Source organism: Alosa alosa, chromosome 6 (assembly GCF_017589495.1).
Source record: "Alosa alosa isolate M-15738 ecotype Scorff River chromosome 6, AALO_Geno_1.1, whole genome shotgun sequence".
Classification (NCBI taxonomy): Eukaryota; Metazoa; Chordata; class Actinopteri; order Clupeiformes; family Clupeidae; genus Alosa; species Alosa alosa.
Genome location: NC_063194.1, coordinates 18,084,185 through 18,107,383, shown reverse-complemented (window position 1 = coordinate 18,107,383; position 23,199 = coordinate 18,084,185). Strand labels below are relative to the sequence as shown.

The 23,199-nt window shown below is 43.2% G+C and overlaps 1 protein-coding gene across 4 annotated transcripts in view; it reads right to left on the bottom strand.

Annotated features, from left to right (window-relative positions):
• Positions 1-1,399: 1,399 nt before the first annotated feature.
• The window catches only part of LOC125296746 (protein shisa-6), a 51,957-nt gene continuing 30,157 nt past the window's right edge, over positions 1,400-23,199 (bottom strand). For 2 of the 4 annotated variants that reach the window (XM_048246821.1, XM_048246824.1), the window contains 4 exons: positions 10,388-10,465; positions 9,053-9,073; positions 7,444-7,596; positions 1,400-4,000 (listed from right to left, as the gene is read on the bottom strand). In XM_048246821.1, the coding sequence (XP_048102778.1) occupies positions 3,300-4,000; positions 7,444-7,596; positions 9,053-9,073; positions 10,388-10,465 (953 nt within the window). In that variant the 3' untranslated portion in view covers positions 1,400-3,299. The remainder of the gene's footprint in view (positions 4,001-7,443; positions 7,597-9,052; positions 9,074-10,387; positions 10,466-23,199) is intronic. The other 2 variants (XM_048246823.1, XM_048246822.1) reach the window with 2 other exon arrangements.

The window sequence follows — 23,199 nt, the reverse complement described above, 5'->3', positions numbered from 1 at the left end:
CAAAATGGCCTTGTTAGAGAGCTAAGCCACAACTATGCATACACATGCTAGACATGCACCCCCTCTCTCTCTCTTTCACACACACACACACACACACACACACACACACACACACACACACACACACACACACACACACACACATCAGGCTGCGGGTGCCCTTGCTATTGACCCATGCCCTGGCGTGGTGCTCCTCACCTTGCAGAGAGAGCCCTGTGCTTTTTCCATCTAAATGCAAATAGATGCAGTATGATGAAAACAAGAGCAGCGCTCACTTTCCCACCCATTTCTACGGCAGGTTTGTAAAGAGCCGTGACTGCAAGCCTTTACTGGAGTTTTCATCCTGCGGCGTGCGCACATCCTGCCCACCCTCACTGTTAATGGAAAGAACAGTGCTCGTACCAGAGGCCTCTAGAAGGACACAGTGGGTAGAAATATCTATGTCATCAAACAAAATGGTTTCCGTGGTGTTTTATTTTTTTTCTCTCGTCAGGTTTGTTTTTCCAAGGAGCTGCGAGTTTGAGACAATCCCTTATCACTGTGCGTTCAGTGTCTGGTGTGAGGAAAACAACCCAGAGGCTTTTAGGAGTTCGGCTGAAATAGTGCCCTGTGGAGCGGAGGTTATTAAAGCCATTGGTATTGTTATGCGCTTGCTCAGCTTTTAATGAATTGGTCACTCAACGGGGGTATCTCTGATGAAGAAACCAGCTTGACTGGGGAGACAAAATGTGCAGTGCGGAAAAATAATAACCACAGCAAAAAGTATACAAAAACGACTAAAAGCAACACTATTCAGCTGAATACACTCTTCTGAAAACTTTCTGGTAATTTGCGAGACACCTAATGATCATCAAAGATCAATGAGTCAATTCATTTTTGTACCCACAATAAGCTGATCATGTTTTCTATCTTCTTATTATTTAAATGTGAACATACAGTATATCCAATACCTGAAGAGCTAGACTTAACTTTTAGTAGTTACTTTTAGTTTAATGTCACACCCATCACACAATTTATGTCACATTAATTTGAGAGGGAAAGTGCTAATTTCAGTTATGGAGGCAATGAGTCAACACAGTCCAAATGAAGGCATGCATCATTTATGACTGTGATGGGAAAGGCTTTTGGAAGTCCATCAATTATATTAATGGACTGACCTGAACTTGTGTTTTCACAGCAAAGGATGCAGCAACTACTAAAAACTACTTTTGCTGTTTTAGACAGACCAACCTCAGTGTTTCAGGACCACAAATGCTTCACATAGAAATACCATATTGAAATGCAAATCTTGCTTTGCCATTTCTGTTGCCACCTTGCTACAGTAAGATAAATAAAGCTGTTCAGCAGTTTCAACAAATTAGTCTGAAGCAGTGCCAGAGTATGTACAATCACTCCTGACTTGGCTAAATTCCCTTTATTCATAATCAACAGAGACAGTATACTTGGGAAACATGTAAAAAACAATCCCAGACTTCACCAGAATGATAATAGTTTGAAACAGGACTCACAGAATGTGCTTTGTATGGAAGCAAGAATGTTACAGAGAAACAGTCAGTGAGCTGATAGGCTAGAAGCTTGTTGTCAGGGCCAGCATGTGTTCCGATCCAGATGGCTGCGGACTCTGCTGAGTCAGTCTGGGCCAGTTCTGGCTCACCTGTACAGAGTTAACGGCAGTCAAGGAAAGAGAACAATTCTTTGAGGGGGCAAGGCAAGGATATTGCCTCAGTCGGAAGAAACAATTAAGATGGTGAACAATATAACACATAATACAACAACAAACGAATTAAATTCTCGACCCTCTATTGAAATGTTTTCCTTGTAGAAATGTGAGGTAATGTCTCAGCTATTATCACTCTCTATTATCTCGTCTGAGTCAAAATGTAGGACAAGCACATGTTAATAGCAACCCAACGACTACAAATCAAAATGACAGAAAATGAAATGGTATGATTTGGGCCTCCACATGTTAAGGCATTGCTTTAATTAAAACTACAGGACAAACAATCCACAGTCTTAAGCCTTACTGATATTTCTAGAGGTACTCAGAACAATGTATTCTTCTCTGATCAGTTCAGTCACATACAAACTGCTGGGACAGTGTAACCATTACAGAACGTGTATTACTTTAATTCCGACAAACGCATGTCATTATTACACAACACCACACTGAAAATTTCATATACTGGGATGCCAGGAGACATTTGAAAGTACAGAGACATGACCTGTTAGTTGGTTTAGAACGTAAACAATAAGAACCAACATGTTCTCAATAACGTTGATCTGTAGCGTAAGTGAGTTTTGTGAAGCTGCCTGTGGACAGGGGTGTGCAATTGGATGTGGAACATATTAATTCACAATCACTCTTCAAGATTGAAAAAAAGAAAAATGGATATAAACGAGGGAGGACTATATGTTGCACACGTTATTGTACAATTTTGTAGCATCAATTGTGTACTCCATGGTCTGTTGGGTCAGAAATGACACTTGCCTGTCTTTGACCCCTGTGCTCAAATGGATAATGAAAGTTGAGACTCCAGGCCAGCACCCTACCATTGTAATACTGCTCACATAGCCTATTTACAATCATTTAAAGCAAAGGAAATTGCCACTGTTTTTCACTAAGAAGCGGATATGCACTGGCCATTTTTCAAAAAGAGAATGAAAGAACAAAATGAAGGAGGAGAACGGGGAGAAAAACAAATTGATTGTGCTTTTTAACCCACATTTCCATTTCGTTGCTGAAATGGGACAATTTTTGAGAGGCACTGCCAGAAGTGCCATCAACAGTTTATATAATCAAGAAGAAATTCTAAAGCTATAACAAGGACTGGAAATACAAATATTAAATCTATTCATGTATTTATAAAGTTAATACAGTCTCTTTGCCAGGTCCACCTTAATATTTTAAAAATATCCCTCAAGTTCAGCCAACTGTTTTCAACGAAAGCTCCTTCTGCCTCCACGTGCAAAGCCCTTATGTTTGCCCTAATAGTGGGAAAAAAAATGTTTTTGGTCGGGAGAATGTGTAGATCCTACTCGTGATAACCCAACGGGGATGGCAGAAAGAGAGAAGCATGAACTGAAAGCAAAGGATAGTTTTCAAATGGAATTGATTAAAAAGGAGACCTCTTTGCCAAGTAGGACAACTCCCCAGCCGAACCAAGCTGTCATGGGGAGTAGGGGGTTCAGCACTACCCTGTTGCTGTTGTAGATACTGTTTGTCAAATCTCTCTGTTCAGTTTTACGGTCCTTCTCAAGAATTCTGTTTCACCCAGCCTCCCCTATAGATTCTCGCTGCGTTAAACAGTTACTTCGGTCTTGCTGGCCGTGCGATACTGGTGGTGCTGATGGCCAGGGCCAGGGATGTATTGGAGATGGTCAACGGTGTGGGTCCGCCGCGAGGCGAAGGCCTGGCGCTTGTTGGTGCTACTGGGCGGGTTGACGGACAGCAGGTTGTGGTTGTGGTGGTCGTGGTGGTCGTTGCTGGAGGCACTGGGATGCGAGTGCATCTTAGTCATCTTGTAGTGGCGGTCCATGACGGGTGTGGTGGGCATGTACATGTCCGCGTGCGAGAGCGCCCGCGACATGGCGCCCTTCTCGCGGAAGTTGGAGCGCCGCAGCGAGAGCATCTTGTCTGGCGACAGCAGCGGGTCCTGCGAGTGGAGCCGGTCGGCCGAGAGCAGCTGCTCCTCCGACAGGATGCGGCCGTGGTACGGCGAGAGGGGACGTTCCCTGCCGCCGCCACCGCCTCCTCCTCCACCACCCCCACCGCCGCTGCTGTACGCGGCCAGGCTGTATTCCTGGCGGAGCGGCGCTCGAGCCGGGGAGAGCACGTGGTCCTGGGACATGGCCCTCTGCACACGCTTCGGCTTCTGCCTGGGCTGCTGCTGGCTGGGTCCATCACCACTCAGCTTCACCAGGTGCGTGGGCAGCCCCCCCCGGGGAGCCACGTCGGGCAGGTGATTGCGCTTCCGGCTGTAGTACTCATCCATGTCGTCGGCTGCGTGCGGAAGGAGAAAAGGAGGATAAGTTATACTAAATAGTTCTGAATCTGGGGCTAAAAGACAGCATAGCTTCTCTCTCACAGCTCCCTTATTTTTGTATGAATATGTTGGTGAGATGATCTCATCCTCTGGTGGCCATGGAGCTGAACATGAATATTGAAACTGATAAGCACATTTGTAAAGAACTACAGCAACTACTTCACTGGACTGGACTACTGTAACAAACTTCTCATTTGGATCCCTAGCAAGAGTCTGCAGAGGCTTCAGTACATCCAAAACTCTGCAGCTAGGATCCTGATGAGAGTGCGGAAACATGAGCACATTACCCCCATTCTCCACTCACTCCACTGGTTTCCTGTCTCCACCAGGATTGAGTACAAGGTTTCCCTCCTCACTCACCAATGGACATGCCCCCCCTACCCCAAAGAAATTATCAACCCACAAAACACAACACGCTCCCTCATTCAACTCACTCAAACCTCCTCCACATACCCAGAACCAGACTCAGGACCATGGGAGATAGGGCTTTCTGTGCTGCTGCCCCACGTCTGTGGAATGCCCTCCCTGACACCTTGAGGGCACCACAATCCACTGAAAAATCCTTTAAAAAAGGTCTTAAGACATTTCTTTTTAGCAAAGCTTTTGGTCCCCTTTAGATGTTTTTTAAAACCGTTTTCCTTAAACTGCTCATCTTTTTTTAACTTGTAGCACTTTGAGATCTATGATGAAAAGCGCATTATAAATAAAATGTATTATTTATTATTATTATTATTATTATTTCACTACTTCTTTTAAAGTTGCACAGCCACAGCTTCCAGACCCAGAGACCATTAGCACACTGCACACATCACAAAGTTCAGAAAGTGAGCTTCTGAAAGTTAGTCAAATGTTTTTGTTCTGCCCTATGTTCTAAGATATTTCAAGGTATGGCATAAGGAGGAGGAAATATTGTAGATTCTTGTAGAAGAATAGGGGGTGTCATGGTTATGAGAAGTGTGCTTAGCTTAGCTTAGCTTACAAATGTCAGCTCAGTGAGGCTTGACCACTCGGCAAGCGCCTATTAGGAGCTCAGGGCAGCTGGTGTGGCACAACATGAAGGGCCTCTGCACCAGTGCTGGGCACCACGGCACACACAAATACACACACACACATACACACACGCGTGCACACACACACACACACACACACACACACACACACACACACACACACACACACACACACACACACACACACACACACACACACACACGCCCCTCGATGAAGCTCTGGCAAAGAGCGGAGCTGACTGCTTGACCCTGGGCAGGGCCTAGTGAGGGCACTCATCCTCCCTGCTCTCTGGGTCTTAATTGGTCGGCTCGACTCTGCATGACTGCCTTTCTTTAAAAACCGGCTCGTCTGAATTCTCTGGTTCCTGGGGATGGCACTCACGCCAAGGCCCTCATTAACCGAGTTTCTCACAGGGAAGGGTTGCTTTTATTCCAGCTCTTTCTTTCATGAATTCAAAAACTGATCTGGTTTTTGTACAGTTGACACACGGATAGATGGGAATGAGCTCTCCAATTATGTGAAATGGACAAGAAATGTATGTCAGAATAGGGAAACGTCTGGAGCTCATTCAGGCTGCAGTCATAACTCTTTTTGGGCTCAGTTAAGGAAAGTAGGAAAGAATACATATACGATTAACTACACAGAAACCTTGTTCTGGAATCAAAGTTGGATGTTAGGTTTGTTTGGTGGTGTAAGCATAGGTCTCGCTGTTAATGCAAATCTTTTTAGGCTGTTGGGCTGACAATATATAAAGTCCATTGAAACACAAGTTTGTGGACTTTATTTGTCCATCTCACTGAATGGATGCCTTATCTAACTAATCACACTTAATGTTCTATTGTTCTGTAGAATTACAGCTGATTCAGTCCAATCTACAGTATCTCCACTTGTGGCGAGACGAAAGCGAGGCCCCTATTAGAGATAAAACAACCCCAGACAATCAGGCCGCACTGGGCAGCTAATTAGCAGCAGGTGGCTGGCGTCCAGGCCCGTGATCATTAGAGCGTGCCTATATTAATCCACAGCGTGGGCAGCTATTGATCCCCAGTCTGGAGCACAGCGAGGCCAAAACCTGTCCTCCTGTGAAACCTTTCCTTCCAAAGTGATCTTTGGAGAGGGGATTTAGCATCAGGGCTAGCCTAAAAGAATAGAGTTAGCACAAATAATATGATTGCATTTGCCAGGACACATAGGAGGGATTAGATGAGGCCTTGTGTTGTTTTGAACAGTCTTTTAATCCTTTTTATTGTGATTAGACAGCAGGAGAAAACTAGAGAGAGAGTGTGATCAGATATAACCCCCATCCTCTTCTCTGTCTGCACTCAGCCCCTCAAGACTGCTGACCATGTAGTTTTTACCCCTGTCTTAGAGTGGTCTGTGCTTTTGCGTAGTTTCATCTCAAGGGCAGCGTGTGTGTGAGTTAGGGGTTGTCTGGGAAAAGAACATATCAGTTTAATGTGGGCATTCACCTCCATGGCTGTGGCCAGATGGTTTCATGAGCGTGGAGCTCATTAATTTGTTGAGGCTGGCTATTCTCCAAAGACTGAAGTCTCTGCGGGACAGTCACACAGGTAACGTATACAGGATGTGAAGGTGCTTTTGCGTGATTCCCATAAGGATACAACAATCAGCTGGGATGATGGCAAGGTTTATAGGACAACCTTTTTAACGTTTTCCTAGTTTCTAGTGATAAAATAGCTAGGTGTGTCCCAGTAAGACATTTCCCTTTTCATTCATCATACTGTTGTATTTTCCTCATTTCAGTACAGTGTTTGTGTTGTAGTCTTTTACACACCCTCTTGAACATTACAGTAATGTAACAAACCACAGCAGGCATAATGCTGTACAAATGTGACTGCCAGCATGCAACAGGGAATCAGTTTCAGTGCTTGTAAAGTGGGAGATGATGTGAAAAGATCTAGCATGTCACAGCCCTGTGATACTGACCACGTGAGAAGAACACAGATGTGAATTGTACAGACAAGGCTCAATCAGATGACAATTAGTCAACATTCAACAGGAATGTGGTCAAACTCCCATATCTGGAAACCACCATGAAAAGGCTTGTGCATGGAATTGAGTCACATATATGCGCTGCTTCAGTGAGCTGCTGGTCTCTGCGTGTGGGCGTGGGAGGCGGGGTTACCAGTGCATCGGTCCTCGTGCGTTTGTCTCGGTTGCTTGCATCAGTGCATGCATACATCGTCACGATCCACAAGCCAGCTGCCAAGTGCCATGTGCAAGGAGGTAGAGAGTAGGGAATTGGGAAATGGGAAGGCGGGGGGGGGGCATCCGAATCATCCATTCCATCAGTAAACAGCAACAGAGATGCAGAGAGACGGGGTTGGGGGGGGGGGCACGCCGGTAATGCAATTTTAGAGGCACCTACTTAATTTCTTGAGAGAGGAGTATTTACTTAAGTCAGGCTTCATGGCCAGCTCGTAGGAGGGAGGCAGGTGGGCGAGGTTCTGGAAGGAGCGGGAGAAGGACAGGTCGTACGGCTCCGTCTGCGAGGTCAGGATGTTGTTCATCCGCGGCTTCTCTGTAGGAGACAGACAGGAGAAGAGAGGGGGAGGGGGTCGGAGACGAGCGAGAGGTGAGGGACACGTCCAGCAGGGGACACAGGAGCTGGAGCCAAAAGTCAGATAGGGGGCTCGGTACCATCAGGAGTAAAACGTTCCAACTCATTGCAGATTGAGCACACAACATTCTCAGCTGAGAAAAAACATTACATACACAATGCAAGGGAGCGTTGAAAACACTCCGTCACCACACAGAATTATAAAGTAGAGTTGCATTTTTGTGTGAGGAGTTGTCTCAGACAGATATGATAATAATGAAGGCGGGGTTGTAGAGCAGTGGGTAGAACTTTGTTATGGTGCAACTGAACACAGAATTGAGTGCATATTTGATGTGATGCAATGTTTGTAAAACTCTGTCTAGAGGGTGGCCACATCAGAGCAGAGAATATAAAAGACACCAACTGCCTGCATCCTTGGTACACCTCTTGCTCACTACTTCTGTTGTTTGTCTCTTTGTTTACTTGTAATGACTCGCTGCCCCCAACCACTCGCCCATATAGTTGTCTCCTCTCCTCTTTCTCTCTTGCTCTTTCCAATTACAAACATTCTCTAGCCACTCAAAGTCTCTCTTCTGTCCACCTTACCACATCTCTCTCCTCTTTTTTCTCTCTTTCTCATTCTCTCCATCTCTCCCGTCTTTCTCTCCCGCTTGTTCTACCTCTGTTACTCTCCAGTTACCTTTGTCACCTTTTTGTCCCTTTCTCCCTGTCTCTCTCTTTCTCTCTCTCTCTCTCCATTTCTCTCTCCTCCCTGTGCTCTTTCTTAGGCCCCCAAGTGTGCTGGTGTGAATGTGGAACGTGAGTTGGTGGCCAACAGCAGCTGTGGTGGTGGCAGAGGAGGCTGCGGCAGCAGAAGGAGGAGGATGAGGAGGAGGGTGGAGGCACAAGGCCGCTGACGGGGACCAGGCCACTAGCGGCCTGCTCTGGCAAAAATAGGACTGGGTGACAACTGCGCACAAAGGACAGAGACACACATAACACCATGTGGCACTGACTTCAAGCACTCAGACAGGCGGAGAGGGGAGTGGAGTGGGGGAGAGAGAGAAAGAGAGAGGGAGAGAGAGAAGAAGAGGTACATCAGTGATAGAAGAGAAAAAGGTGTGAGAAGGAAAGAAAGAAAGAGTGCAAAGGACAAAGGGGGAGATGAGATAACATTGGAAAAGAGAAGTGCTGTGAGGAACACAATCCCCCCGAAGGTGAACAGAACAGACCATAAAGAAAGGAGGAATATAAAACCATCATGCAGGGCTGTTACTGATGTCAAACCTGGTGCATTCAGTCTGAGCAAAGAGGAGAGTTGTCCTCTCCCCTGCCTCGACCCCAGTCGCCTACTGTGGGACACCACCACTGAACTCCAACAAACAGCAAGAGAGAAGGGAATACACATGTACAGCCAGTGCATATGTGTATTACTTACCGTAGCGCTCTATTCTGTGGGCTAACAAATCCAAGTGAGAAAAGAAAATATCAATGACAGGACTGTTTTTTTTTTTTTTTAAAGCAACAACATAAACTGTGGTTGCCCTTCAATAATAAAATAAAATTGACATATGACAAATAAATGCAAAGTCATATGTTCACACAGACAAGGCATTGCATCAAAAGACTGAAACTAAAGACACTAGAAGTTCAAATGAGTACAGCAACATTCTTCACTTTGCTGTAATTGGTTGTTCTCCCCCCATGCAAATAGAAATAGTGTGGAGGCATTGATTTCCTTCAGACCAATTACATTATGTTCTCTCGGAGTGGATGGCAACAGTCAGACACAAAGTCAAAAATAAGTTTTGTAGCTAATCCCATTTAGCCTCCCATTTAGTGTGGAAAACTCATAGGGTGCAATAAAAAGTAATTGAGCTTTTTCAATAACCCGAATGAGCAGTATAGATAGCATTATTGTACATTCTTCTCTTTGGACTCAAAAGCCTCTATTCCATTTACTTATCTCAGCTTTTCATTTCCTGTCAGTAAAGTAGTTTGGGCAAATCTCCTCCCAAACATCTATAATCACTTCTGAGTAGCAATGAGAGCATTGTTTCACTTACTGTCAATTTTGTAAGTTAGCCAAATGCACTCTTTAGAAATGGCTTCGCTGTTACTGGACACGACTGAATTGGCGTAAAAGCAGCCGGTTTTATATTTATAATATAATTTTTAGAAATACTTATATTTAACATCTAACTAGACAAAGAGAACAGCGGGTTCCTCAAAATATCACTGACCTCCAAAGAAGTGGAGAAAAATAATATTTAGGTTATCTGTGTTATTTACTTATTACACATATATTAAGGATGTATTACAAGGCCACTAACTTGTGCCATCTTCACATGAATTGTCATGGTCCAAGGAGGTGCCAAGGTGGACCAGGCTGACCACCCCAAGAAAACATAAAAAAGGCTTTCACAGTTCAACATGCTTGCCAAGGCCTAATGGGTGTGGGTGTGTGTATGTGTGTGTGTGTGTGTGTGTGTGTGTGTGGGTGTGTGGTGTGTGTGTGTGTGTGTGTGTGTGGGGTGGGTGTGGGTGTGTGTGCAAAGGTCTACTGCTGGTGCTGGGATGGTTGTGGATGATAGGCCAGATCTGGAAAATATTGGGCCCTTGTCCATAATAATGACTTTCTTGGATGCTAGGAAGTCTTTTGTCAGTGCCAACTGTGCTGGTAAAGTCTTAACATGCATTTATAGTAGTTACACTGCTAGCTTTCAACCAAAACCACAGCTGAAAGGAAGAGAAAGTGTGTAAGTGCCCTTACCGATTTTGGGAGTGTGCGGAGTGTGCGGAGTGTGCGCTGTGAGATCTAGATGACTCCCGAAGTCGTGTTGGTGGTTATCTGGTGGAGAGAGAGATAAATAATTGGCATTAAATTCTGGGCTTTCATTGGTAATGACTAGTGTGAAGCAGTCCTCCTGTACTTAGATCAAGGTAGCAGGTTAGACGGAATCATGCTGTGTAGAAACATGTGAATCCGGCAGTGTGCTTCAAAGTGAATGAGACCATCTGCAAAATGAGCGGAAGTTGTTCAGGTGGATGTAGAACAGTGGTGAGACATGCAGTATTTAGAGCCATTACATCACATATTCCTTCAGTCTTCCATGATCTCTAGAGGTTAGAGGTTTCTCTGTGAAGAAACACTGATCATCCTCTTATGGTAGCGCCATCGGGTCAGTGATGAAATGAGGACGTATGTCCCTAATTAGCAGGTCTCTGAGTCTAGTATATGTAGCAAGGAACGGATGTTATCACCGAGCACATAAGAGCAGCATACTATATGACTCTTTTTGAGCTCGATCAGAGATGATCCCATAGAGCCGTCATCATCATTACCCTGGGCTCTTTGATGGCATGCTCTGATGCAGGGAAAACAACAAAAGAGGGGGGGAAAGATGGAGGGAGCGTGAATTAACGCTCATTTATGATGCTTTCATCATACACTCCAGGCACGCGGTCTGGTCGGCAGGTCTGAGAGAGGGACACCGCATAGGGCCCTCCATGTTCTTCCAATGTTTCCCGAGCCAATGATGACTGTAGAAGCGCACCTGCAGATTCTGCGGGGCCACAATCATGGTGCAAGGTATCTATTTTGTTTCCAAAAGCTCTGAAATGCATCTGTTTATCTAATTACATCAAAACAGGCAACGCAACAGTGATGGAACAAACACGCATGGAATGAATATTTGATAACTCCACATTTGCATTTAAACAAGACAATGAATTATTTGATTAGTGCAATAAATGCATAAAAACAATGACTAACTAGCAATTTGGTGAGACACAAACTCTGGAGTTCTTAATGTTGAGCGGCAGGAGACAGGCTTTTTTTGCATGCCAGTGGTTTCATAATTTAATAACAAAAGAAGTTTCAGCAACACACACACACACACACACACACACAATAACAAAAGAAGTTTCAGCAACACACACACACACACACACACACACACACACACACACAGACACACACACAGAAGTGCTCTCCAGATGAGAAACATATCAACGCAATCAGGACTAAGATGGCGAGCAGTGGCAGCAGAAAAAAAAGAAATGATTCATTCATAGCAAAGTCTTGTCAAGGCCCCTTTTTTCCAGTGGTGATGTCAACAGATGAAATTGCCTCAAAGACAAACACCTCTGATTAGAACCACAGATGACTAGCAATGCGGCCCAATTAGACAGCCTTGAAATGGCAACGTACGCTACAACCTCAACATTGTGACCCACACAGGGCACAAGCAGGGATGCCAGAATAGTCAGTTTTGGCACTGTTTGCATTGCCCTGCTCAATCAGCCTGCTTTGATGAAGGGACCAATTAGATGTTCCCAAGATGCTGAGGATAAATGAACTTGTTTTTGAGCTCGGCTGGGAAACAACTCGACAGATTCAGAAAAAAAAGATAATAGGGTTGTCCCCCAGTGAGCTAGATGTAACATCTTAAATTGTTCTTGGGAAAGCAAGCAATATCTTGTAGGGACAGGGTTATTGGATTTGAAACAATTCTGCGTGGGATATAAGTGAAAAATTCATGAAAATATTGTTTTTTACAGGTTCCTGTTTGTCAAATGAGTAAACCAAGCTGTTGTCCAACAATGTGAAACACATGAACACCAAAACATAGCCTATCACTAGAGTCTACAATCAAACTCACTTACATCCCCACACCACACAAAACTCTCCACCACAGACACATGCACAAACAACCCTCAATTAACTTGCTGCTCAATATTCATTATTACTTTAATACATTATTATAAAAGAATTTGCAGACGTGACTACTTCTCACTACCGTGTTTACCAGCCCAGTCCCCCTGCACCCTCCTTGCGCATGCAGACGCGCACGCACACGCACACACACACACACTGTTAAAACTAAACATGGTGAAGCAGCTTTTAGCTGCTATGCGGCTCAGCTCTGGAGCCAACTTTCGGATGACATCAAAAAGGCCCCAACTGTAGCCAGTTTTAAATCTAGACTTAAGACCAAACTGTTTTCAGATGCTTTCTGCTAACTGCGCCGAGTTACAAATTCTGAATCTGCCTGATAATTATTCTACCTTGTCTTTTATTACTTTTTTACTACTTTTGCCTTTGTTTTTGCTTACTAATTATTCTTTATTTTTAAATGATTTTACCTTGTGTTTTATGTTCTCTTTTTATTATGATCTTTACCTTTTGAACTATTCTTTGACTATATTGACTATTTATTTGTTATTATTGTTTGGTTTTGTTTATGTAAAGCACATTAAATGACCTCTGTGTATGAAATGCACTATATTAAAACTTGACTTGACTTGACACACACACACACACACACACACACACACACACACGCCCAATAGGCCCACCCACAGTCACTTAATAGGGTTACAAAATGTAGCAGATACAGATACCGCTAGTTAGCCCACTTGGGTATTAGGAATTCATCACAGCTAACGAAAAGGCTGTAGACGAAACGCTTGCTAACACAGCTGCATCAGCACCTGGGACACAATGGGGTCTCAATGGATTTTTCTGTGGCAAAACAAATTCCAAAGGTGAGAAAAAAATGTAAACAGCAAGGGATGTGACCAGATGAATGGAGCTGACTGAATGCAGAATATGACATGTTGGTGATGAGACAGTTTCCTAAGGTGACATTTCTAACCACAAAGCTACATGTTTATTCATATGGAGCTCATGAAATCATATAAATCACTATAATCTACAGCACATATTTGTGATATAGCCTGTGACCCAAATGTTGGTTTTCTTTTAATCAAAACTTGTGAATGTGAAATGAAAATCTGATGGTAAGTAAAGTGTTTCGGACAGTTTACTGATTGCAGTGACCTTGATTAGCATCTGCTGAATTCAAAGCTATTTTCGCTGGGTTATTTTCACTGACATTTGGGTCATTAAATGTTCCTGCCGTTGTCAGTGATGGACGGTCTGACAGCCATGCCCTGAAACTTAAGTAGCCTAGGCACCAAAATATTGGACTAAAAAACTCTTGTTATTGTTCATTGGCCATTTCCGTGGCACAACATAACTGGGGTCATTGATCCTCCTTCCACATCTTCTCAGTTTCCAAATCATTCCTGTTCCTCCTTTGCCATTAGAGCCACAGATACTGTCATTGATTGTGGTTAGACTTGTGATGAGAGTCTCATTATCAGAGTCTTATTAGCCATTCACTACTAACAATATGAGTTAACACATTATTAACTGTGACCATGAAGTCAGTTTCACGTAAAGCTTTGTAATAGAGTGCCTGTTTTTTTTACTTGTGTCATTTAGTTAAAGTGGCAAATCACTGAAGTTCAGGAAATTAAGAAATACAGATCCAGAGAATTGCAGTCAGGTCCATACCCCCCAGCATGTAGTACCAAAATTAAGTAATTTGTATTTAGATATATGCTAAAATAATAATACAAAACACTTTCACATGTAGAGTTACTTACAGACACCCCTTAATGATGCAACAAAAACGAGGAAACACTTTAAAAACATGATCAATCAATTTTACATACAATTTCAGGGTAATTTTTTAACAGAACAGGTCATTCACCACATCCTCCTTGTGTCGGCTGATTTTGGCTGTTGTGGAGGTCTTCCTCTGCGACATGGCCTTGCTAGCAAGGATGAACACAGATTTAACTGATGTCTCCTTCAATTCCAAAGAAGTAACATCACTCAAAGCTGCGTTTATCCTGGCCTATTAGGGCTTCTTTGTGATGGCACATGGTGCATAGGCGTTTGGAGAGCCTAGATTGCGTCGCTTCCAAGTGAGGGAGTCCTGTATAATGGAATATTCCCCAGCATAACACATGACACATAAAAACACCACAAAAGCACATACAAATATATAACACTGCATTCATTCAGTTTCTGAAGCACCAGTATTTTCCAGCTCTACAAATGGTATACATGTAATATTACAGTTTGCTCTAAATACATTTACACAACTTCTGTTTTGATACCACATATCAAAATCTCGCACCACTGATTTAATAAGAAGGTGTTGATGAAACAGATGATGTTGTTACATTTGGTTAGGTACAAATGGAAAACACCAAAGGTATCATAGAAGGCTAATCATTATTTATATTTCACTCAAAAATTGCTCCATATTTTCTGCTGTGGTGTGAATAATTACTTTAACAAATTATATGTGCAAAAAGGGAGGGTGTGATGAACTGGCTTAACGAAGGAGAAATGTCAGCCTTTCTGCAGATGCGATAAAGGGGAAAATTACAACTCAGACGTGCTAATGACTTTGCCATTGTGGATTTAAGGGTTGATTGACACTTGGCTGCAAGTCTGGGGAAGCTTCGTCTAAACATTTCGCACCATTTGTTCTATGTTCAGTGGCTGATTGCATTTTTGTTCCTAATTTTCTTTGAAAGAAAAAAAAAGACATGAAATGAGCCTTCCCTCCTATACCCCCGGATTACACTGCATCAGATGTTAATTTCAGACCATAGACAATACAATACAATGCACCAGGCCATTACATGTGATATACCTGTAGATTTAGAGTATCAAAGAAGAGATATAAATAGCAGGAAAGACCCCATTTACACCTATTTATACACCTGCATTTCTATTCTGCTTCTGCCAAACAATGTTACAGATCCAGGGTGCATGACTGCATCCTGAGCTTGTATGGATGAAAATAGCAATTGTCCTTGTCTCTGCTGTCTGGCTCAGTTATAAAGTGTGGTGATTACAGATGTGCCTTGCATAATGTGTGCTGAGAATAAACCACCACACTAATGCACTGCTAGCGCTCATTTAGCGATATGTGCTTGATTTCCTGTGAGGTTCATTACTTCTTTAGACCCATTGCTGACTGAATGCTGACAAATATCAACATTGCCAGCAGTATTCTTCCATGATGCTCTAAATAGGGAATATGAGCAGAACGGCTCCTCCAGCATTAATGAAGTCATTCCCAAGTGACTAACATTTGGAGTCATCTGATCTTCCTTGTATGTCGCTTTATAATGTATGGTGATACCAAGGGGATTGATTTTATACCTAAGGTATTGCACATGCTGGTAAGCGTCTGAATCCATCACTTTAGTTACATACACTTCAGCCAAAGAGTGAGTCAGTGTCTTCTCCTCTCATCTAGATCCTGCTACTGCGATTAATCCGGTATCTGTGCAGTGACTCAATTTTGGGGAAATCTGTCAGCTTGGAATAATATGACTATCAAAAAATGGTTAATACAAAATTACTTAAATTCTGCAAATACAAACATTTAAGGAAGTATCAGTCACATATGTTTACAATTCACTTTAGGATTAAAATGATGTGATTTGATAACACTATGTCATAAGAATATTGAGCCTCTTTACCACAAAAAACAAAGTTCAGAAGCAAGAGCTCTGCAGCCCCACGGAGGATTTAACCTACTTAGCAGCATTAACTTTGAATCACCTTGAAGCACCATGATGAATAAGTCAGGTAATAATTAGTCATCCGCTCCTTGGAAGTCACATAATTACCAGGTGTTATTTTAGTGATGTGTTGAAAAAGAATAGGATGCTTTATTTCAGAGTCTATGCAGTGCACACTACTTTCACTCTGATCCTAATGCTCTCATGCTGTATCAGGGAGATCTTTGAATCATGCCAGCTATCCACTGGGAAAAGTTAATGGTGCTTTGCCACTATCCGGTAAAACCCTGGAGTCATTCAATGGAAGTTGTCCACAGTTATAGGGCCATAACTATAGACACAGTTCATAAAAATACCATCAGGGGAAAACTTCCTGCCAAAAGGTCCCAATAAAAGCCATTTCATGTGATAATATAATCCCTTCTGAAAATATAATACTGCATAACTATTGTTCACGTACATGAAAAAGAGTAGACAAGCACTTGTTTACTACTTTGAGACCTTCTCATTTCATCCCAGTGAAATCTCCACTAATCACAACATTCGTCAACCAAGGTGAAAGTTGAGACAAGCTATTGTCTAGTTAGCTTTAGCAGGAAGAGGACTGATGGCCTACACCACTCATCTGGATTTATTAGTTTAGCTTTGAAGGTCTTGTGCATTCCATAGATGTATTGTGTGTAAAGATGTGTAATAGCCTGACAGTCTTTGTGTGTTCAGGGGTATTAACAAATAAAACATCAGAAGAACCAAAATATTATTCTACTTAGGCCACAGTACATCACTGTGAGAAGCAGCACCTGCCTAAATTAAGACTAATGTCCCTAAAATGATGATAGGTCTACACAGGCTATGACACCATTTATTTTATTTGTGTTTTTATGTAAAAGCAATTAATGTAAGTTGGCCAATCAAAGAATGTTTAAAACTGCATGTCTGCATAAATGGCTGTTGCTGTTGCGTAGCACTCCGTCATTTGTGCAGCCCTTCTGACGAATGTATGCTGATTTACATTATGCTATCACGTCCTGCAGCTGCAGGGCAGAACAGGCAGCCCGAGCCTGAATCCACAGCCGCAGCCTGAACCAAGGAAGGCAGACAGATGAGAGGAATGACAGAGGGTGGAGGAGGGTGGGGGGTTGGGCAATGGCACCGCCGCTGCCAGGAAAGCAGAGGTATGGGTGCTATTGATTAGCTGTCTAAGCCGGTGTCTTTGCTCATAATGACGAGCGTCCCTCTAAGTATCTCGAATAAACACGGCCAGGGCGGGCAGGCAGCCGGCAGGCAGACACTCCAGGGCTTGGGGAAGGCAAGGCATTAATTACACGAGGCGGGCTAGGAGGGTCGTTGGGGGGGGGGGGAATGAGCAGCGGGCTTGACTTTCATTAGCATGCTGAGGGAAATAATGGCTCTCTGTGTTCTTCTTTTTCTTCTAATTCTTTGTCTTTTTCTTCTTCATCCACTTCTTCGACGTTGCCATGGCAGTGCTTGCAGACAGGAGTGGTTCTTCATATGTGGTTCAGGTTGTCCTTGGGGGATTTCGTGGCACGAGCAGTCTCTCAGCACGCCAGTTTCAGATCTCTGTGGCCACTCACACATGTAGAGATGTTGCCACTCTGCTGTGTGTGTGTGTGTGTGTGTGTGTATGCGTAGCAAGGTAATAACTAGAGAGCAATTATGGTAACAGCAACAAATGGGGCTGTAAAATAAATATTTCCTGTGGGAATCTTTGCGTGGGTGACCAGCTTTCTCTCCAGCTCAGCACTACAGAAGCAGACCCAGCCCCCCCCACACACACACACACACACACACACAGCAGCAACAGCTCTCCCTGGCCCACAGGAGGATTATGTTGAGGAGCGAGGACTAATTAAACACAACCAGCTGAGCAGAGGAAAACAAACCCAGCTTGGATTTGCTGCATTTACATTAATTCTAACTGTTTTTTCAATACATCAATATCTCAGTAAAAAAAATTGGAGGAGACAGCTGCCAAGCAAGGATGGGATACAAGATCTGGAACATGGGTTTTACTGCAACCCCTTGGGAGTCAGGCAGGTGTCAAATAGATCCTAATAATATTATGAGGTAGTTCAGTGTGTATTTCTTTCGGGGGTGAAAGAATTAAGACTGTTGTTTTCAGGGGTATTTCACGAGGCTGAAGTATGATACCCGTAGATCTGTAACCAGGTTCTGTTACCATTGCCCTTACTGTGTGACACATTCAGACCATCGCAGTGAGAGTGAGAGTGCACATTCAGTCTGCTGATAGGCACCACAAAAACTCCTCGTAGTACTATTACCACAGACAGTTAGGCACAGTTGGTGTGAAAACGAGTGTGATATTAGTTCTTCTCAGACGAAGGGATGGAAGAAACAGAGGATGAGAGGAGTGAAAATGACACGGAGGGGGTGAAGAGAGAAGGGTCACGGCGACCGCTGACAGCTTCGCTCACGCGGGACCAAAACAATTATGGCAAGACGTCATCTGCACACACCACGCCAGTCTCCAGGAGTCTTCTTCAATTCACATCCAATCAAACACATCGTCCCCCGCAAAGATAAAGTGTTTAAAGTCACGAGGCTAAAGACAAACACAGCTAGCCAAGCACTGTCTGCCAGATTCATAAGATAGCAGTGGCATCATGTTGACCTTTCCAGAATGTTCGCTGGTTCTTTGCCAGGGCTGGATGAGTGCAGCAGCACCTGTGATAAATCAGTATACCAAAGGTTAGGGAAATATCTCTTCATGGCTTTTTTCTTAATGATTACTCTTCCTTTCTTTTTTTCTTTCTTTCCATCCTTCTTTGTTCCATGAAAGCACACCACAGGGGTGTACATGGTCTCTCTCTCTTTCTCTCTCCCTCCCTCTTTCTTTCTCTCTCTCTTTCCCTTTCTCTCTCTCCATATCTCTGACTCAATTTAATGAATGCTTGATAGTATATCTCTTCTCTGCACAAAACAAATAAGCTATTGTTTAAACATTGAAATGATGACCTGACAACATTTTGTTTTAATTTTCAGTGTCATTTTGCTGTTCCAAAAACTCTTTTCTGTCTCTCCCCTTAATCTTCATTTTCTTTCTCCATCAGCCCTTCCCTCTCTACTCTTTTAATTAGTCACAGGATGAGGCCGTTCTGCCGCCCCCTCGAGGGCCTTGTACAGTTTGGGGAGGTGAACAGAAACGTGTATGGGACAGACACTGGGAGCTCTGAGGAAGCTCAGTCCAGAGAATGTGGATGCAGGCTTGATTCACACAGTCTATGGCCATGAAAAAGAGATCTCTATGGCGGGCTGGTCAAGCAGACATGTCTATGGCCAGGTGAGAGGCAGCGCGTCTTTATTAGTTTGTGCCCAATGTAGTTATCATCTTCCTGTCCAGCGTGCACGCTGTCTAAATGGCAAATCTACTTGCGTACCCAGGGCTGTGTCAGTGAAAAAACAAGCCATGGTCAAGTGCACTGTAAGTGTCTTCTTTGGCTACCCGCTGCTAATCAAAACTGACCCATCATGTCTGATAAGTTATAACTAAAACAAAGGAAGCTTTTATATGATACTCAGGGAGTAGCAGGCTTCTTAAGAGACCACTACAAGTGAAAAAGCAAAGTTTCTCTGTAATCTCACTGAATGTTTAGATGTAGTTTTTTTGCCCATTTAAGGAGCATTACCTGTTTCACAGGCTTCAAACACACATCAGGCCACATACAGGTATAACTTCACATGAAATGCGAAATAAGAATAAACATTCACTGTCTAATGGGAAAGTCTACAGGCCTACTGCATTTGATGCTTAGCTATTTCAAATAAAACTGTAAGATTAGCGAGTGGGAACTCATAAACTGCCACGTATGAAATGTGTGCCACAGAAAACCCATCAGCCCCAGATGTGACTTTTCCAATATACAGCGCATGGTCGGTATAAGACAATGATGCAGGGGCCAGACGATGTACTGACAAGCACCCCAGACAAACAATTCATCTGAGTCACAGAGGAGAAATAACGCCTTTCAGCAAGACATGTGTTTTGCAGCTCGTTTCACCCGTACAGATGACACATAAGCAATTTAGATGACAGGGGGACACAAACACAAAAAAGGTAATTATAAAATGCCGTCACAAACTAGTGTATTGGTATAGGAGCTATCACCCCTCTGTACTTGCATGCGAGATAATAGGCTCCTTTATAAGCATGCCAGACACATCACCATCTCTGACTCCATTTAAAAAGCATTAGCAGATTAACGAGAATCTTGGCCTGAAAACATTACAGACGCGTCATTCATTGCCCAATGGCACTGAAAAATATAATCAGGGGGTCATCCCATCCCTCAGCGAGGCCGTTTAAAAGGGGGAAGTGAGGTGTCTGCACATCGAAGCACTGAGTAAATCAAGAAGCACAAACAGTCAAGGACAGAGGGGAGGAGGAACCATTTCAACTCAATTCACACTAATGAAAATAAGGCCTATTTCTTTGTTCTGCAAAAGCAACTGGGTATGAATGTATCACCAATGCCAAACTTGCTCTCGAAGAAGAAAGAATAACACTGAATGTGAACATCTTACTTTGGCAATGCACCACTAGTGAAAATACAAAACAAACACATCTCTTCACAGCTCAAACATTATTTTATGTCTGCATTTAAAGGCTGTTTCCAAATATAAATCAACCAAACTGCAATAATGAAAAAAAAACACATCTATTTGCTCCTGCACTTCTCAATGGGCTTTCATGGCATGGAGCCATGAAAGCCTAAATCATAGGAAAGAATGCTATAACCTTGTCAAGCTCTTCGCTTGAATTCAATTGTCTACATTCTACCTCAGGGCCTCCCTTTTTTCTTCAGTGTGTAGTTCTTAAAGCCCAAATTCCACCCCAGCTGGGACATCATGATCCAAAAACAATAGAACAGAACATGGCCCTGTGTAAAGCTGAGATGTCTTCTCGACTCTTTCCCTTCAGTTCGGAGGTAAAAAGGCTGCACTTGAGAATGACACCAACTGCAGTTTAGAGGGCACATTAGCCCGTCTGGGAAGTCTTAAAATACCCCCTTAACTAGGGCAGCTTCTGAAGAGTTTGGGTCGGTTAGCACTGAGCACACTAACAGCGAGAAAGAGAAAGAGAGAGAGAGAGAGAGAGAGAGAGAGAGAGAGAGAGAGAGAGAGAGAGAGAGAGAGAGAGAGAGGAGTGAATAAAGGGCCAAGACATATAAAAGAAGGGAGAAGGAAAAGGAAATAAATTACAAGTAGAGGAGGCTTGGAGAAAATGACAGTGGGATGATAAAGGGGAAGAATGGAGTTGTGAATGAAAGAAGCTGAGAACAGTGAAAGAGAAAATAAGAGCAGAGAGAGAGCGTGTAAGAGAGAGAAACAGAGAAAGAGAGAGGGAGAGAAAGAGAGAGAAAGAGTTCCATGGAGAAGCACTTGCATAACAGAAGGTGTGAGGCTATTAGGGTCAGGCATGAAGGACATATTTCACCTCCTTCCCATCAGAGTCCTGAAGGATCCCGGGTCCATAGGATTCATTTCATTCCATCCACCAGCATTTACATGCAGGAAGCCCTTAGACCAGTCAAATAACGGGCTGTTTTAAGATGTTGGGAGTTCTAACTCCACTAACCATCAATTTAATTAACAAGCACAAGCGAGAATTACGCTCACACTGTTAAAGAGCGGGAAAATGGGCACCTTGTCAGTTCTGCCACACGCACCAGGTTTTCTTTTGTCCATCCATCCACACCTGATAACGGAGGCCCGTAATGAATATGGTGTGAAAGGTAAAGGCTAAGTATAAATTGTGGCGTGTGTGTGTGCAACACAGTGAGTATTTGTCACCATTAACTGATATTTCGTGACTGCCATAAGACAAATGGGCCCCTCGGGGAAAATGCGGGAAGTCTGTTCTAATCTAATGTGAATCATGAAGCTCAGGCTACATAGCCAATGGCCCTTGGTAATAGCTTGCATTACATGTTGCAAAATTCTGTGGACTCGTTCTTGCTGGCTTCGACAATGAGCTTGCTTTCGTTCACTTATTCCTGGCCCTTGAAAGTTGACAGGCGTTCATTCGTCTATTTGTCACCAATGGTGATGGTAATCAATGCGAGACACTATATATGTGCCAAATAGGCATAAGGAATAAGTATGGAGTATGGTATTGGCGGCAATACTGAATAGTGGAGAAATTTGTTCAGGGTTGGTACTAAGCTCTAAATGACCATTATTAGTACATGGACATGAGATATTTCTAAATATTTAATGGAAAAATGTGAAACTAGAAAAAAAATTCTGTTGCGGAAAATATATGACACATCTCATAGCTGATCATATTACAGGCTAAAGAGCCTTGATAAACTCAATAGCAATAATATGGAAATATGTTCAACACCAGATAGGAACACCGGATTGAACAGTTAAAAGGAAGACCCACCACACATGTTGGGTCCGTGCGTGATCTTGTGCGAGGTTTTTCTAAAATATTTTATATATTTAATACATTTTCTAAAAAAAAAGGATATCAAACTGATCAAACTAATGCCAAACTCCAAAGACATGTTCATTCATTGTCACTCTTGTGTTGACTGAATGTCAGCTCCATTCCTTTTCTTCCTAGTTGAGGGACGAATGAAAAGATCCATGTGAAAGAAGCACCCTCTCTATTTATTCAGGGCAAGTTACTATGGAAACCTTGCACACAACTTAACCTGAGATTAGAGCAAAGATATTGAAACCGCTGGTGCAGGGCCGACCTGTGATCTAACAGTTAAGTTTAGGCCAAATGAATTCCTTCCTTCCCAGAGCATCACATGCCTGCACACTGCAGATTTTCACTCTCAGGTGCAGCTTTTTTCTTCCCATCAGTCCATTAGGAGGCCTAAACCCAATTCCCTATATCCACCCAGGCACCATGTCCAAATCTCAACGCACTTTGACGTTGATTTCATTTGAAAACCCAGATTATGCAAGTTTGTGCATATATATTTTCCCCTCTGGCCTGGCCGAGACTAATTCAAATAAGTGGCAAAACGGAAAGGTCAGGAAGTGCAAAGTAAAGTCCACGATGACTTGAATCCCATGTCTTTAAATTAAAGCCAGAGTGGCAGCTTCTATTTGAGGAAATGGCTGGCTGGCGTTCCAAGTGATCTATGGCAGAGGCTTTTCATCCGGACGCCAAACACATATTTGTCA